This window comes from Syngnathus acus, chromosome 13 (genome assembly GCF_901709675.1).
Source record: "Syngnathus acus chromosome 13, fSynAcu1.2, whole genome shotgun sequence".
Classification (NCBI taxonomy): Eukaryota; Metazoa; Chordata; class Actinopteri; order Syngnathiformes; family Syngnathidae; genus Syngnathus; species Syngnathus acus.
In genome coordinates, this window is record NC_051098.1 from 2,367,726 (window position 1) to 2,383,756 (window position 16,031).

General features: G+C 41.0%; 1 protein-coding gene and 1 long non-coding RNA gene across 4 annotated transcripts in view; one reads left to right on the forward strand and one right to left on the reverse strand.

The window, feature by feature from the left end:
• The window catches only part of pipox (pipecolic acid oxidase), a 35,708-nt gene that overhangs the window by 18,682 nt on the left and 995 nt on the right, over nt 1-16,031 (forward strand). Inside the window, exons 6-7 of one of the 3 annotated variants that reach the window (XM_037268442.1) lie at nt 7,476-7,625; nt 8,081-8,219. In XM_037268442.1, the coding sequence (XP_037124337.1) occupies nt 7,476-7,625; nt 8,081-8,152 (222 nt within the window). In that variant the 3' untranslated portion in view covers nt 8,153-8,219. Of the gene's footprint in view, nt 1-7,475; nt 7,626-8,080; nt 8,220-13,246; nt 13,323-16,031 lie in introns of those variants that run through there. The other 2 variants (XM_037268441.1, XM_037268443.1) reach the window with 2 other exon arrangements.
• Nucleotides 438-15,884, reverse strand: LOC119132887. Its single transcript, XR_005099973.1, has 3 exons — nt 15,708-15,884; nt 9,331-9,339; nt 438-447 (listed from the first exon to the last, which is right to left on the reverse strand). It is a non-coding gene; the product is annotated as an uncharacterized LOC119132887 (long non-coding RNA).

Below are 16,031 nucleotides of genomic sequence, written 5' to 3' on the forward strand. Positions count from 1 at the left end.
CTCTGTATTGGTCTGTGGTGGTGAAAGAGGAGCTCAGCCAAAAGGCAAAGTTCTTGATTTACCAATCGATCTGTGTTCCTGCCCTCATCTATGGTCACAAGCTGTGGGTCGTGATCAAAAGAGCAAGATCCCAGATACAAGTGGCCGAAATGAGTTTCTTCCGTAGAATGTCCGGGCTCTCTCTTTGAGATAGGGTGAGAAACTCGGGCATCCAGGAGGGATTCTTACGCCTAATTTACACCGGCTGTAGTGCGGTTTTTCCACGCAAGACCTGCAACCACAATTCACACCGGTGGCGACCAGTTGCGTTGCGTATCCGTAAATCTCCGCCCAGGAGACCACAAGATCTCGAAGGGTTCACACTAAAGAGTTGAGCTCACACAATAACAACTGTGTAAAAGAGAGCAATTTGTAAACAATAGCCATTCTTTCATTCACATTGATACACTTTTGGGACATTATTTCTAGACTGTGGCTCTTCTACCATGGGTAAATAGGTTTTGTGTTTATACGTATAGTGTTATTTTGTCATGTTTAATTTATTTTGAGCTCGTTTTTTTGCCTTTTAAATGTCCAACTCATGCCAAGCTATGTAGTTAGCTAAAATGGAAGGTCTGCAGGTTGATGTTTTCACGAATTTAAAAAAAAAAAAAGAGTTTGCAGAACGGTTTTATTTTTAAATACCGTATTTTCCGCCCTAAAAGGCGCACCTAAAAACCTAAAATTTTCTCAAAAGCCGACAGTGCGCCTTATAGGCCAGTGCGCCTTATATATGGATCAACTGATGAATTTGTTGATCCATACTGGTTGTACACAGTGCTCTGCCAAAATGTTTCAGTACGTTTTAGTACGACTAGTAAATTACAAGGTCGCATCGCTTCCCAGCATTACGGCAACTGTAGTCAGGGGGCGTCACAGAATAGCTGTTGTACCCGCGAGGCTATTTCATGTCAAAATAGGCTGCTCTGTTAATGTTTCGAGTAAATCTACTGATCGATATGGAAGGGAAACATAGGTAAGTAGTACCAATGCGTTAGATCGAACTTTAGTCAGTTCCGATCATTTTATAGGAGATCGTTTGAGAAACGCGATTGTTTACACTTTGCTGAGGCTCATGGGAGATTGCGAGCTGAGGCTCGTGAGACTTTGCGGATGGCTAATGCTATTGCGATAGCTGCTATACGTACCAGGCTATTTCATGTCAAAATAGGCTGCTCTGTTAATGTTTCGAGTAAATCTACGGATCGATATGGAAGGGAAACATAGGTAAGTAGTACCAATGCGTTAGATCGAACTTTAGTCAGTTCCGATCATTTTATAGGAGATCGTTTGAGAAACGCGATTGTTTACACTTTGCTGAGGCTCATGGGAGATTGCGAACTGAGGCTCGTGAGACTTTGCGGATGGCTAATGCTATTGCGATAGCTGCTATACGTACCAGGCTATTTCATGTCAAAATAGGCTGCTCTGTTAATGTTTCGAGTAAATCTACGGATCGATATGGAAGGGAAACATAGGTAAGTAGTACCAATGCGTTAGATCGAACTTTAGTCAGTTCCGATCATTTTATAGGAGATCGTTTGAGAAACGCGATTGTTTACACTTTGCTGAGGCTCATGGGAGATTGCGAGCTGAGGCTCGTGAGACTTTGCGGATGGCTAATGCTATTGCGATAGCTGCTATACGTACCAGGCTATTTCATGTCAAAATAGGCTGCTCTGTTAATGTTTCGAGTAAATCTACGGATCGATATGGAAGGGAAACATAGGTAAGTAGTACCAATGCGTTAGATCGAACTTTAGTCAGTTCCGATCATTTTATAGGAGATCGTTTGAGAAACGCGATTGTTTACACTTTGCTGAGGCTCATGGGAGATTGCGAACTGAGGCTCGTGAGACTTTGCGGATGGGTAATGCTATTGCGATAGCTGCTATACGTACCAGGCTATTTCATGTCAAAATAGGCTGCTCTGTTAATGTTTCGAGTAAATCTACGGATCGATATGGAAGGGAAACATAGGTAAGTAGTACCAATGCGTTAGATCGAACTTTAGTCAGTTCTGATCATTTTATAGGAGATCGTTTGAGAAACGCGATTGTTTACACTTTGCTGAGGCTCATGGGAGATTGCGAACTGAGGCTCGTGAGACTTTGCGGATGGCTAATGCTATTGCGATAGCTGCTATACGTACCAGGCTATTTCATGTCAAAATAGGCTGCTCTGTTAATGTTTCGAGTAAATCTACGGATCGATATGGAAGGGAAACATAGGTAAGTAGTACCAATGCGTTAGATCGAACTTTAGTCAGTTCCGATCATTTTATAGGAGATCGTTTGAGAAACGCGATTGTTTACACTTTGCTGAGGCTCATGGGAGATTGCGAGCTGAGGCTCGTGAGACTTTGCGGATGGCTAATGCTATTGCGATAGCTGCTATACGTACCAGGCTATTTCATGTCAAAATAGGCTGCTCTGTTAATGTTTCGAGTAAATCTACGGATCGATATGGAAGGGAAACATAGGTAAGTAGTACCAATGCGTTAGATCGAACTTTAGTCAGTTCCGATCATTTTATAGGAGATCGTTTGAGAAACGCGATTGTTTACACTTTGCTGAGGCTCATGGGAGATTGCGAACTGAGGCTCGTGAGACTTTGCGGATGGGTAATGCTATTGCGATAGCTGCTATACGTACCAGGCTATTTCATGTCAAAATAGGCTGCTCTGTTAATGTTTCGAGTAAATCTACGGATCGATATGGAAGGGAAACATAGGTAAGTAGTACCAATGCGTTAGATCGAACTTTAGTCAGTTCTGATCATTTTATAGGAGATCGTTTGAGAAACGCGATTGTTTACAGAGGGCTCGTTGGTTATTGGCTAGTGGATGCATACCGCAACCCTAGTCAACCTCAGTTTGATGCAGTATAGCTTCTATTTTATGCGCCTTATAATCCGGTGCGCCTTATATATGGACAAAGTTTTAAAATGGGCCGTTCATTGAAGGTGCGCCTTATAACCCGGTGCGCCTTTTAGGGCGGAAAATACGGTATACCGGATCCACCTCATACACCAGATTTCTTGTCCGAGCGGTGTAATTTCATCAGCTTCATTATGCATGCGTCCAGAAGAACTAGAAGGCTTGCGAACGGCAGTGACGTTTCGCTGACACACCGCAACCAGTGAATTGAGTTATCGACTCCGATGCGTTCTATTCCTTGCGGTGGTCCAGAGAAGATTGCACCAGACCTGTTTCGCACCAGGTCTGAATTAGGCGTTACTTATACTCACTGTGGCTCCTCTTTGAGAGGTGCCAAATGAGGTGGCTTGGGTATCTGATTAGGTTGCCTCCCGAATGCCTCCCTGTTGAGGTGTTCCGGGCATGTCCCACTGGCTAGACGACCCATGACATGCTGGAGAGACGATGTCTCTTGGCTGGCCTAGGGAACGCCTTGGGATCTCTCCAGAAGAGCTGGGACAGTGGCTGGGAGATGGAAGTTTAGGTTTCACTGTTGAAGCTGCTGCCTCTGTGACCCGAACCTGGATAAGCAGTAGATGACGGATGAAAGGATTTGGATGGATGGATGGATGAATGGATGGGTGCATGGTGGAAAAAAAACATTGAACAACTGGCTGGAAATACACAAGTAGTGCTGCTCAGGGACACGGGGAAAAAAAAGCACACTTTACGACCGAGGGAGAAACCAACTGCTTTATTCCCGTGGTAAGTGACATGACTATAATGTGTTTTATTTTTGGTAGAGGTAACATCCGGAAATTATCTATTCGTGTCATGACGTTAGTTTGTGTCACCGTTTCAATCAAGGTATTCAATTGTGCGAGTAGCTCGCTCACTCAGATACGTAAACAGTAGGGGTGTAACGATTCATCGATACACATCGATTAATCGATATAATGCTCTACGATTTATTGGCATCGATGCTAAACGTAAACATTGATTTATATCGCCGTGTTTGACCTCGGACATTAGACGCGACTTTATTTTGAAATCCAGTTCATTGTTGCTTGCTTCCTCTTTCCGGGAGCAGTACGCGGCGTGTTATGTTGTGAGCAGAGCAGGCACGTGAAAGGGGAGCCGACAACTACGCGGCTCCTGGGCTGGTGCTATGGCTAGTGTCCAAGAAGACGAGGAAATTCGCTCCCCTTTGGGCTTCATTCATTATAAAGAACTTATTTTTGTTTTGTAATTAAATAGTTCAGTAATGCACTTTAAAGTTAATGGTATTACAAAAAAAGAAAGAATATTCATTTTTCTTTACTTATATGAGAAAAAATATAGGAATTTGATAAAGTTCAGTGTTAAAATAAGCACTTTGTATACTACAATACTCTTGTAATTTCCTAAATAAAGAGTTTGCAGTACCTTGTTGATTTTGCGTATGAATTGTTATAAATCAGGATATTTTTCTATATTTTTTATTTAAAAAAAATATATATATATATCGATCGTGGAGCACTATATCGTGAATGAATCACAGCAGGCTTTAAGATATCGGCAAATATCGTATCGTGGTTCTTTGTATCGATATGATATCGTATCGTGACAAAACCCGCGATTTACACCCCTAGTAAACAGGCTATTGTAAATGTTTCAGAAACCAGTATGTTGTCCTTAAACTTTATATTGACTGCATGTAAACATAGTGAATAGCCTTGTGGGCTGTGGCAACGAGACTAAGAGTAACACAACAAGCTTTCCTCACCAGCTGGGAGTATCTTGACAAAAACTTTCCAAATGCATTTGTTTATTTTACTAGCTTGTGGATTTAATATTAGCGTTACATCAGACAACTTGACCATGCATCAAGAATCAGAGACGGATGTAACAGTGCGAATTCAGCCACTTTTCAAAATAAATATTTTCAGCCTCAGATAATAAATAAACCAGAAGTACTGAAATTATTATTTTGTGTGGCCTGTCGCAGCCTGGCCATAAAATTGTGACTCGCTGTTGGCAGCAGATGTGTGGTGCATTCAAATATAGTGGGACAATTCCAACTAGCGCAGAAAACTACTCACATATAATCAACGTGGGCTTTCTAACAATATATATAAAAGTTGACATACAAAAAAAAATTATGGGTGTAAAAGCACATTGCTGCAATCAGTGGTCCATCTGCACTTATGTTACAATTTATAATCAAATCACTAGGCTTCATTTCTCCATTCTGCATGTTTTCACGGTATTTGTGGTTGGGATGTTAAACATTTAATGATACTGCCCAAATGTTGAAATAATAAATAAAATTTTGGTAGCCCTAATACTTTTATAGAGTGTTGTGTTGTATTGTATTGAATATGCCTCAACTGGACCAGGCCTTGTATTGACAAAAGCGTTTGCTGTTCATCCATTCATTTTCTGAACAACTCATCATCACTGTTAGCGATTAGCTTAAACAAAATTCAACTCGGCCGCCCTGCTTTTCTTTACGCCTCCATCACCTACCCGACAACGATATACGCAAGTTCCGCTGGTTTTATTTGTGATTAACCTGCAGTGCAAAGCAGGGCTGTGGACTCGGACTCGGGGACTCGGTCGGACTCGGTCATTTTTGCCGGACTCGGGGCTGATTTTGACCGAGTCCACCGAGTCCGACAATAAAAAAAAATACGTTCAATTTTATTTTCATCATGCTGCTGAGAATGCGCGTAGGAATACTGTCCACAGCCCTGCTTACGATCAAGTTTGAAAAAGAACTTGACAGCATTGAGCGCCGCCGGCGTTTGTCGGCCGCCACCTCGCCAACCGGTCAAACGCGCATGCGCGTGAGGGGAAATCCCGCAAAGGAGGAGGGACAAACAGAGCGATTGGTTTTGCTGGCTTTTTAATGAATGGCGACTGTGACTATGGGGGCCCATTAGGTCTAGAAAAGCTGACAAGACGCTTGCCAAAATGGCAAGGAAAAAATGCACAGCTAAACGAATATATGACGATGAACACAGGACGATTTTAACAGAGTTAAAGTTGTTTTTTGTTGAACGCTATGGCAAGCCATTCTGCCTGATATGTCGGACGTCATTGGCGCATTTAAAAGCTTCAAATGGTCAGCGCCACTTCAGCTCACTTCATGCCAATATCGATAAGGACTTTGCAAAAGGGACTGAATTTCGCAAGCACAAGTTTGGAGACTTTGAAAAGTCAGGCAGAAAAATAGGTACAGTTTTTCAAAAAAATTACGAAGCACTCAGAGACTGTCACACTTGCATTGTTTCAACTGGCTTGGAACATTGCACGGGCTAAAAAGCCATACAATGAAGTGGAGTTCGTTAAAATATGCCTCAGTGACGTTATTGAATTTTATTTTCATCATGCTGCTGAGAATGCGCGTAGGAATAGTCCACAGCCCTGCTTGCTTGTTATGAAGACAAATTTAGTTGTTGCGTGCCCGCCCGCCTGCCTGCGTGCGTGCACGTACAAGACCGAGCGTAAGTTACGATCAATGCGGCCACGTTGAGTTGCACTTAGGTTAATGTTTACGTTATGTACCAATGTCAAGGACGATTATGTCACCCAGCTTATATCATTGATGTGTTTCGATAGTTGTGGGGTCGTCACTAATTATTTGTGTTTAGATAAATGTCTGAGCTATAATGGTGTAATTAATGATTAAAACTTGAAAGTATCTGTTTATTGTATTCGTTTATATGTTTAATAACGACAAAGCCATCACAAAACTGTTGTAATTATTTAGATTTTGATCTAAATTAGCCTTGAATAAAGACTAAGCAGTCACATGAATTAACAGAAAAAATGGACAGCCGGACTCGGACTCGTGGTCAAGAGGCCGGACTTGGACTCGGACTCGGTGCAAAAATCCGACCGAGTCCACAGCCCTGGTGCAAAGTAGTCAATATTTACCGTAATGCAATGTCAATTTTAGTATCCAACAACTCAGGTAAATAAAAGTACAGTTAAAAAAGAAAATACATTGTTAATCAACACTCTCCTGCGTCCAAGCACTTCGGCGGCCACCGAAGTAGGCCGCCCACGAGGCAGTACCATGGCTGTCGGGCCGCTACGAATGGGACCGTTCGCCTATGAAAGGCTTTATTCCAACTTTCAATATTTATAATAAATATTATTTTTAAAGTCGAAGAGTATTTGGCCGGTGACTATCGGCCTAACTATTGGCTTATTTTTCAGTATTGGGACGATAGAAATTATAATAATTATCGTGCATCCCTATTCTTATATTTTTATTCTTCTTCATTCGCGAGCAAAACGGGTGCTCGTCAGTGACTGATGGAATGCTCACCTCTGGTAAATACCCTGAAATAAAAGCGGGCAGTCTGATGTCCTCAGTATACAACAAAAACAAACAATTTGATCTTGCTGTTCCAATTTTTGGGCAGTGGGTGTAAATTGCTGTTCTGTATAACCACTGCATTTCGATAACCACAATCACAACTGGTACGTATATAGACGTCATAGAATGTACTGTTTTATGTGGTTACAGATTTGTTATCATGATGGCAGTGAGACTGACCCGGACCAAAGGGACAAGAAGACAGAGGGAGCTGATATTGACATCCTCCGGTGCTACATTGCTCGCAGTTTTCCAGGCCTGATCCCTGAGCCCGCTGTGATTGAGAGCTGCATGTACACGGTCAGGAGCATTTTTTTTTCAATTCTTTGTTTGAGTAATTCAATAAAATCAGATGGGTTTACAAAACACTCGGGTACGAAACTGTCCAGTTCAAAGGAAAAGTGTTTGTGTTATAAAAAAATTAAATCAGCATGAGTCATTTAATTTTCCATTATTCCATAAGTCTTCAGTATTGGTCGATGTGGATACATCCATTTTTTCAACCGTTGAAAATAAGGACTGAACTTTTACAATGCCATTTTGTTGTTGAATTCTGTAGCAAGACTTTTTGATGGTGTTGTGCCAATGTACTTTCCTCTGAAAATATCTGTATCCCTGGCCGCTGGAGTACGCACACATTGAGTGACGGTGGAACAATGTTATATTTTCCCAGTTCTTTATCTTTAATGCTCGCTATGCTAATAGTAATTACCAGGCAGATGCCTTCTCATTTCTATTTAATGTATGCCCGAAAGACTGAGACACAGCTGTGGAGCCTTCTCTGCAAGATTGCGGAAGAAGATGTAACCCCCTCTTCCAAGGTCTAGTCTTGTACTACCGTATTTTCTGCACTATAAGGCGCACTGGATTATAAGGTACACCTCCATTGAATTTTTTATTTTAGAAATGATTTCATATGGGGTTGGAATTGGGGGGTTAGATCACCAACTGATTCCCGAGCGCGGCACCGCTGCTGCTCACTGCTCCCCTCTCCCCCAGGGGATGGATTAAAATCACACGGGGATGGGTTAAATGCAGAGGACAAATTTCACCACACCCAGGTGTGTGTGTGACGATCATTGGGACTTTAATCTTAATCTTAATCTTAATATATAGGGCGCACCGGATTAAAAGGCGCATAGAATAGAAGCTACTGCATCAAACTGGGGTTGACTAGGGTTGCGTTCTGCATCCACTAGATGGAGCTGTGCTAAAGGGAATGTCAACCCAGTCAATGAGGTAAAGTCCAGCTTCATTTCCGTATGAAAGTGATTCGATTTGGCTACTTACTTGGTCCAGCAACCCCACTCATTTTTGCTGGTCATAAACTTTCTTTAGTTTAAAAGAAAGAAGCGAGTGCGTGCGTTGATGCGTAATGTGTTGATTAGCTTCTTAGCTTAGGTGTCTATGTGGTGCGGTGAGGAGGGGTCCAAACTTGCTGCAGTTCACTGTGATTGCCTCCCGATAGGCTTACTCGTATGTCAATCAAGCGATGGGATTAAAGTAATTCGGTTTGGCTTCTTACTTGGTCCAGCAACCCCACTCATTTTTGCCGGTCATAAACTTTCTTTAGTTTAAAAGAAAAAAGCGAGTGCGTGCGTTGATGCGTAATACGTTGATTAGCTTCTTAGCTTTGATGCTGGGCTTGCTGCGGTGAGGGGGGTTCACTGTGACTGCCTCCCGATAAGCTTAGTATGTCAATCAAGCGATTCTAGCCTATAGAAAAAAAAATTGGTGTTTTTTTAAATGTCATGCGATCAGTAGTAGCTTACTTCGGTGACGCCCCTGACCATGGTTGCCGTAATGCTGAAAGCAATGCAACCTTGTAATTTACTAGTCGTACTAATACATACTGAAACATTATGGCGGAGTGCTGTGTACAACTAGTATGGATCAACGAATTCATCAACTGATGATGAGGCGTTCTGGATTATAAGGCGCACTGTGGTTTTTTGAGTAAATTTTAAGTTTTTAAGTGCGCCTTATCGTGTGGAAAATACGGTACTCTTGGTTCCTGCAAGGGGTTGACTGCCTAGCCCAGGGGTGGCCAACCAGTCAGAGACTAAGAGCCACATTTTTTTACTGTGTACTGCAAAGAGCCACAAACCCCCCCCCCCCCCCCCCCCCCCGAAGCGAACACGCAGCGTTCGACGTCGCATTACCACCCCCCCCGAAGCGAAGCGAACGCGCAGCGTTTGACGTCCCATTAACACACACACCCCCCTCCGAAGCGAAGCGAACGCGCAGCGTTTGACGTCCCATTAACACCCCCCCCCCGAAGCGAAGCGAACGCGCAGCGTTTGACGTCCCATTAAACACCCCCCCCCCCCAAACGGGGCGAACGTAAAAGAGCCGCATGAAACCCGGCAAAGAGCCGCATGCGGCTCGCGAGCCGCGGGTTGGCCACCGCTGGCCTAGCCTGTGAGATAATGTATGACCTTGGAGTCTTAACTGAGATCAACTCATATGTGTGTGCAGAGTGTCATAGAGAAATGAAAGCCAGTGAAAGCAAGAGAAGGGTCACAGCAAATGGCATAGATCAAGCTACTTGTCTAATCACATGTCAAAGAGGCCTATTCTAACGGCAACATTATCACATTTAAAGACATGAAGAATACATAATTTTATGGCTGCATCTGGTTACCTGACCGGGAATCGAACCCAGGCCGCGGAGGTGAAAGCTCCGCATCCGAACGACTAGAACATCAGGGAGGTTTTCAGCACATTATTTGCTATAATCTAACAGTACTGTAAGCGACGTGCACGGCACCGTGTTGCATCATCTGTGAGATAATGTATGACCTTGGAGTCTTAACTGAGATCAACTCATATGTGTGTGCAGAGTGTCATAGAAAAATGAAAGCCAGTGAAAGCAAGAGAAGGGTCACAGCAAATGGCATAGATCAAGCTACTTGTCTAATCACATGTCAAAGAGGCCTATTCTAACGGCAACATTATCACATTTAAAGACATGAAGAATACATAATTTTATGGCTGCATCTGGTTACCTGACCGGGAATCGAACCCAGGCCGCGGAGGTGAAAGCTCCGCATCCGAACGACTAGAACATCAGGGAGGTTTTCAGCACATTATTTGCTATAATATAACAGTACTGTAAGCGACGTGCACGGCACCGTGTTGCATCATCTGTCAGCAGACGGCGGAGCAGGGATGGCTACAGAATTTTCCTGTCTGTGGACCAATTGGGTGTAATATGTCTTGTCTCCACCGTGGGATAGTAGGAAACGCAATTTCGATCTCTTTGTATGTCCTGACATGTGAAGAAATTGACAATAAAGCAGACTTTGACGTATTCAAGTTAGGTGAGGGTGACAGGCATACAAGTACTTCCTGTGTTCCTTGTGTAAAAACTATAGTAAGAGAATGCCCAGAACACCAACGCCCAATATTTGGGTTAGAAACGGGGTAACCCTGGTGTCTTATTTGGGTTTTTGCCCACGTTTAATTGTCTTTAAAACCGGAATACTGCCAATATTTGAGTTCCAATATATTGAATGAATGAATTTTATTTGTTTCAAACATGTAAACTATACATCACCAATCAAATGAAAACAAAAATAAAAAGCAAAAACAAGGTGAAAGTCATTTAAATCAGTGGTCCCCAACCACCGGGCCGCGGACCGGTACCGGTCCGTGGGTCACTTGGTACCGGCCGCGGAGCCGCACAGGGAAAAAAAAAAAAAAAATTTTTTTTTTTTTGCATTGACGATCAATTCATTCAGGTTAAGACGCTCGTCCCGGTCACGTGACATGTTTCCCCAGTCGAGCCCGCAAAGCTAGCAAAAATGAGTAAGGATTTATTTTGAAAAATATAAAAAATTTGGCGAATCTCTCCCAATTACATCTGTCGGTGCATCTGAAAAATAAGGACTCTTGACACAGGGCGCTCGTCTCGGTCACGTGACATGTCACCACAGTCAAGCCCGCGAGGCAAGCAAAAATGAGCAAGAAACAGAGAAGTTTGGAAAGCTTCTTCGGAAAGGGAAAAATGTCCAATGAGGACACTGAAGAAGAAGAAGAGGCTACGACTTCTAAGAAAAGGAAAGCTGCATTTAAAAGAACATTTCTGGAGTCCTACTTAAAATATGGATTTATCGCCACAGGTGACTCTGACGCGCCAAGTGCACTCCGCATATGTGGCGAAAGGCTAGCTAACGAGGCAATGAAGCCTTCAAACCTGCTTCGGCACATGGAGACCAAGCATCCTGCATTTAAAGACAAACCTTAACCACTTCGGGTGTCATTGTCTCCGATTACGCCTAGATGGGAACGGCTCATTTCTGAGAAAAGAGCTCGGTGCTCCCACTAATTCAACGTTTTATTTTTATGTGGTTTATATTTGTTTTTATGCCAGTCGTATCATTTTATTTCATCCTATTTATATACACTACCGTTCAAAAGTTTGGGGTCACAAAATTGTTTGTGTGACCCCAAACCTTTGAACGGTAGTGTAAATATTATTATAATAAAATATTATGAATTAAATATTATAAATTATATCTTATATTTGTATAAGATTATAAAAAATCTATGAATATAAGTATACATATATATTATAAGATTTTTTACACAGAAGATTATATATATAATCTATAAATAATTATCTAAATAAATATATACACTACCGTTCAAAAGTTTGGGGTCACCCAAACAATTTTATGACCCCAAACTTTTGAACGGTAGTGTATATAAATATTTAAATAATAAATATATAAATATATTTATTTATATAAAGGCCGGTCCGCGAAAATATTTCTGACACGGAACCGGTCCGTGGTGCAAAAAAGGTTGGGGACCACTGATTTAAAGGATGACTTTGTATAAATACGAGGTATAAACAGAACACAATCTACTGCACAAAATGGGCAGAGTCTACCTGTTTGAAAAGGAGTGGGAAGAAGTAAGACTTATTTAATCCCACCCCCTATCCAATTTAAGACAAAAAATAAAATTTGTAGTTACCTCTAACAGCGTTGTTACTTTATTGTTGTCTGTGACTTTCCCATGAATTAAAAGGAAGGAGGAAAAAAAAATAAAGTAAAAAAATGCCATTAAATTATGAAATTTCAATGTTGACTGCATATACATAAATGCATAATTTATATTGAATAATAATTTATATAATAATAATTTATAATATTTATCTCGGTGGCGCACTGGGTAGCACGTCCGCCTCACAGTTAGGAGGGTGTGGGTTCGAGTCCACCTCCGGCCCTCCCTGTGTGGAGTTTGCATGTTCTCCCCGGGCCCGCGTGGGTTTTCTCCGGGCACTCCGGTTTCCTCCCACATCCCAAAAACATGCTTGGTAGGCCGATTGAAGACTCCAAATTGTCCCGAGGTGTGAGTGCGAGTGCAAATGGTTGTTTGTCTCTGTGTGCTCTGCGATTGGCTGGCAACCGGTTCAGGGTGTCCCCCGCCTACTGCCCGATGACGGCTGGGATAGTCTCCAGCACACCCGCGACCCCCGTGGGGACTAAGCGGTTCAGAAAATGGATGGATGGATAATTTATATTATAAATGTATATTGAATAATATAAATATAAAATAATATACCATATGAACATAATATTGAAATACATAATTTCAATAATGACTGCATATACATAAATATAGTCATATACATGGACATAGCTCAAAATAATTGTTTCAGTTCTTGTCTTTTGCCCCTCCACCTGGAAACCTTGGAAAATATAAACTAAATATTCTGATGTAATTATTTGAATCAGTTGCGAAATCTATAAGTTATGGAATCACAATGGTTAATGCTTAAAGCAAATTAAACTATACAATACAATTTCTGTATTATTTTATTATTATTATTATTATTATTATTAAATTAAACTACAATACAATTTCTGTATTTTTTTTTATTGCTAATTTTTCATATTTTATTTTACCAGAAAACACCTGACCGTCATTTTGTGTTGGACCGCCACCCAGCATATGGCAATATTGTAATCGGTGCAGGATTCTCAGGTACAACTCAGGTGCAATGCACAACATGAAATGAAAATTACAGTAATGGAACAAAGTAGCCTACTTGGTCTTCATAGAATGAAAAAAAGTAATGTTTAAAATTGTATTTTGCGTTGAACTGTTTGAATTTCAGGTTCAACTTAAGCCGTTACACATTAAGCTACAGTTGTTGTTCATCCTTTGTATTTTTTTAATGGCATTGTTTCATCAATTATGGACACTGTGGGTTTCGATTATACAGGATTGTGTTGTGTTCACATTCTACTGCTTTATTGGTGACAACTGCTAATATATTTTAAGGGTAGAACGATCTGTCAATTACATGGGTGTGTTGTCTCATGTCACGAAGAGGAAGTGGTCAATTAGGAAGTGGAAATTAATGGGTCTAGAATTAAATCAGCATTTGACCATCATTTGGACCACACTTTCTGAGAACCACCCATAAATCATTTTGATCTGGTTTTGACCAAGTTTATTTTGGGATTGTTACACTCCTGGACCATCTGTCTGAAAACCACACCAAGTCAAATTTAAAAGAAATAAGTGAAAATATCTCAAAGTCATGATAAAGTACATACAAAGTAATCTCTGATTATTTCTTAATTTTAGGAATAATGTTAATGACATCAGCCTATTGATTGATTAAGCATCGGCTCCCTAAAATGTCTGTGCATGAGAAAGAAAGAAAAGAAACAACCCATTTTGTGAAAATGAATGGGTGGCTGGCTGTCTATTCTAAAGCTGCGGTGGAGCTAAAAAATAACAACACTGAATTCACATGCCTGACCATGAATCGTGATTATTTGTGCAAGCCACTCTGCCTCTTCCTCAAGCCAAAAACATGATTAGTGACTTGTTGACACAAGCTCATCGTCATTGAGAAGTAGTAAACAAATCGACTGGTCTGTACAACTCCATGTTTCCAATTAATTGCATGTGGATCAAATAACAAGCCTGTTTGCTGGGTTCACCTGCAAAGTGAAAACTCATTTAAAACCTTCATTACAGATTTTATTACGGAGTATATAGAAAGTCGTGGGAGAAGTTGCTGGGGACATTGGTGAAATGCCATTCAAAACAGCATTGCAGTTTTTGCACAATACTACCGTAATTTTCGGACTATAAGTCGCACCGGAGTATAAGTCGCACCAGCCATAAAATGCCCAAAAATGTGAAAAAAAACATATATAAGTCGCTCCGGAGTATAAGTCGCATTTGGGGGGGCAATTTATTCGACAAAATCCAACACCAAGAACAGTCATGAGCGAGCAACAACAGGCTAAACGATAGGTATGCTAACGTGACATAAACACAAACGAAGAGCTGAGAACGGGCCTGACGTAACATTCAGTTATTTAAAAAAAACTATTACATAAATAACACGTTTATAAAACCATCTGTGTCACTCCAATTCATTAAATCCATCGATTGTCCTTTGTCAACAATGCCGTGTGCCGCGCCGTAGTTCAAATTATTCCACAGGCCCATACAACGATATATAAACTATATTTTAAATAACTATCATATAAACAACACTATTATCAAACCATTTGTGTCACTCCAAATCATTAAATCCATCGATCAAATTCCTCGTCTTTTATCATCTCCTTTGTCAACAATGCCGTGTGCCGCGCCGCAGTTCAAATTATTCCACAGGCCCATACAACGATATATAAACTATATTTTAAATAACTATCACATAAAACACAATATTATTAAACCATTTGTGTCACTCCAAATCATTAAATCCATCGATCAAATTTCTCGTCTTTTATCGATCGTCCTTTGTCAATGCCGTGTGCCGCGCCGAAGTTCAAATTATTCCACAGGCCCATACAACGATATATAAACTATATTTTAAATAACTATCACATAAACAACAATATTATCAAACCATTTGTGTCACTCCAAATCATTAAATCCATCGATCAAATTTCTCGTCCTTTATGTCAACAACGCCGCGCGTGAGCAGCTGACGTCAGCCTCGTGAGACAGTTGCGACTCCTTTTATTCCACAGATGTAGTATATAAATATATTGTAGCGTTAACAAAGTACAAGGGAAGACGTGGGTTTGGTAAACGGCCCTTTATTTAACAAAACAAGAGTTCAACGAGCCAACAACTATGAACTGTAACGATAAAAACATATAGAAGTTGCTACACGAAATAAAATATATATCAAATAACATAACAAAAATAACAATTTTTTCCAAACCTTCTGCGTCACTCCTATTCATTAAATCCTTCAAACTCTTCGTCCTCCGTGTCACTTTCAAACAAAGCCACGACTGATGCCGGTAGTACGCAGGGCCTTTCGTCATCTCCGTCGCTGACGTCAGACTCCTCGTCAGCTTTTCGCCAATCCCTTACAAGTTTCTCACTAACTCCAAACTTTCTTTCTGCTGCTCGATTACTGTTTTCGGCTGCATATTTTACAACTTGAAGTTTGTAACTTGCAGAATATGAGTTTCTTTTTGGTGCCATTTTTGTTAAGCCCTTCCCAGTCACGGCCAACGGTGAAATTTAGAGCGCCCTCATCCAGTTTCGTCTGAAAATAAGTTTTTTTTTTTAGCTGTAGGTTTTTGTTTTGTTCATTTGGTTGTTTCATCAAAGTCAAAGTCTGCTTTATTGTCAATTTCTTCATATGCCAAGACACACAAAGAGATCAAAGTTACGTTCCCACTATCCCACGGTGACAAGACATAGTAC